At 31.2% G+C, this 1,943-nt stretch overlaps 1 protein-coding gene across 1 annotated transcript in view; it reads left to right on the plus strand.

Moving 5' to 3' along the window:
* The window catches only part of LOC123010397 (receptor-type guanylate cyclase Gyc76C-like), a 67,644-nt gene that overhangs the window by 45,157 nt on the left and 20,544 nt on the right, over positions 1 to 1,943 (plus strand). The window contains exons 3-4 of the mRNA XM_044407265.1: positions 677 to 874; positions 927 to 992. Coding sequence (XP_044263200.1) covers positions 677 to 874; positions 927 to 992 — 264 coding nt within the window. The remainder of the gene's footprint in view (positions 1 to 676; positions 875 to 926; positions 993 to 1,943) is intronic.

A 1,943-nucleotide genomic window follows, 5' to 3' on the forward strand; every position in this document is an offset into this window, starting at 1 on the left:
TTCTATCTTCGATTAGAAAAAAAGACTAAAGTTATGGACTTTAATTTTTATATTAGAAAAAGGAAAAAACAAAAATTACTATTAAGGTTTTTTTCTATTTTAACAGAATTGTTATTAATTGTTATTTTTGGCAAGAGTCGACCAAGTGTTGCCAACTTTGTAAAACCCAAAATACTGTTATAATCCCGCCCAAATCGCTTTGAATTTTCCATTTTAAATGAAAGTGAGTCAAAATCCGTTCCCAGCAATTTGCTTGTGTCGTAAAAAGATTAAAGTTAGGGACTTGTAGAAAAAACAAAAATTACAATTTAGGTTTTTTTTCTATTTTAACAGAATTGTTTCCAACCTTAGAATGCCACAATTCTATCTTCGATTAAAAAAAAGATTAAAGTTAGGGACTTTATATATAATTTATATTATTTTTTTTTCTATTTTAACTGAATTGTTATTAAAATAATAAAATAATCCATCCCAAATCGCTTTGAATTTTCCATTTTAAATGAAAGTGAGTCAAAATCCGTTCCCAGCAATTTGCTTGTGTCGTCGTCGTCCTCGCAGGCGGATACCCTAATTCAGTCCAACCAATAAATATCACTTCCTACGTGTCCGTCTTTGAAACGATTCTTATTCAAGTGCACATCTCTAATTCGATTAAATGGGGGGAATTAATGTGCAGGTTAACAACGACCCCGACATCCTCCCCAACGTGACACTAGTGATGCGCTGGAACGACACGAGAGGGGACACAGTGATAGCGACTAGAGCCATGACCGATATGGTCTGCGACGGCGTTTCGGCCTTTTTCGGCCCTGAAGGCACCTGCCATGTCGAAGCCATAGTCGCCCAATCGAGAAATATTCCAATGATTAGTTATGTAAGTCCTGAAAACGTCCTGAAATTCCCCCCAAAAAACGAGCTTTTTTCAGAAATGTTCCGATTACAAAGCTTCTCAAGTACCAACTTTCGCCAGAACCGAACCACCAGATACACAGGTAAGTGGTATAACACACAAAAAAGTCATGTCGTGACAACTTGACAAATTTTATATCATTTTGTTCGTAAAAAAAAATTAAAAAGTCCACACACTTTGAACAAAATAATTTTTTCTAATTTAAATGAATTTAAAATACTTTAACTTTAAAATAATTTTTTTTTCATTATTACCATCGTTTTCAAAAGAATATACCGAGTACTTTTTAAGATATGATTTTTTGAAGTTAAGGTTTGCATGTTAATCTTACTTAAAATTGCATTTTTATAAAGGTATTTGTTTTAAGACTCTTCTTTTGCTTAAAAATGGTCAATTGCACCTTCTTTGTTCTAATTAGAATAAACAAAAAACTGTTTCTTTACTTAAAAGAAATAAAGAGTACCTGCGTACTAATTAAAGCAAATAAAGAGTTTTTTTGTTGTAAAAATGACCTCTGATCATTGAGCAAAAAGGATGTAGAAGTTTAAAGCAGTAGCTTTAAATATAAGAACAATTTTTTTCAAATTAAATCACTTTCCATTCAGATTCCAACTTGTTCACTTTGATCTAGCTTTCTGAACTTTTTTTGAAAATGTTCTGAGCAAATGCTTTCTCATCACTTTCGAGTGATGTTAAATGCAATAAGTCAGTTGCTTCATGTGCAAAATTGTAAGTTTTCTAAGCATATCTAGTGTTTTTTGATTAAAATAAGCTAAAAAAAATGCATATTTTGCATATTTTGGCAACTTGGTGCATATTTTAGGAAATATAGCATATTTGTGCATATTTTCTTCAAATCACTAATTTCCAATTAAAGATTTCAGTTCAAGTTAAAAATTGGACAGTTTAAGAAAAATAATCCGATTACAAAATATTTTAAAGAGAAAACAACCGGTAATTCGTAAGCCAAACTCAAAAAATTAGTTCCCTGCTGAGAGTTTTCTTTTTAAATTCGTTTTATACTGGGTGAATA

Source organism: Tribolium madens, unplaced genomic scaffold (genome assembly GCF_015345945.1).
Source record: "Tribolium madens isolate multiple individuals breed KSU strain unplaced genomic scaffold, Tmad_KSU_1.1 Scaffold_19;HRSCAF=116;Tcas5.2_LG9, whole genome shotgun sequence".
Lineage (NCBI taxonomy): Eukaryota > Metazoa > Arthropoda > Insecta > Coleoptera > Tenebrionidae > Tribolium > Tribolium madens.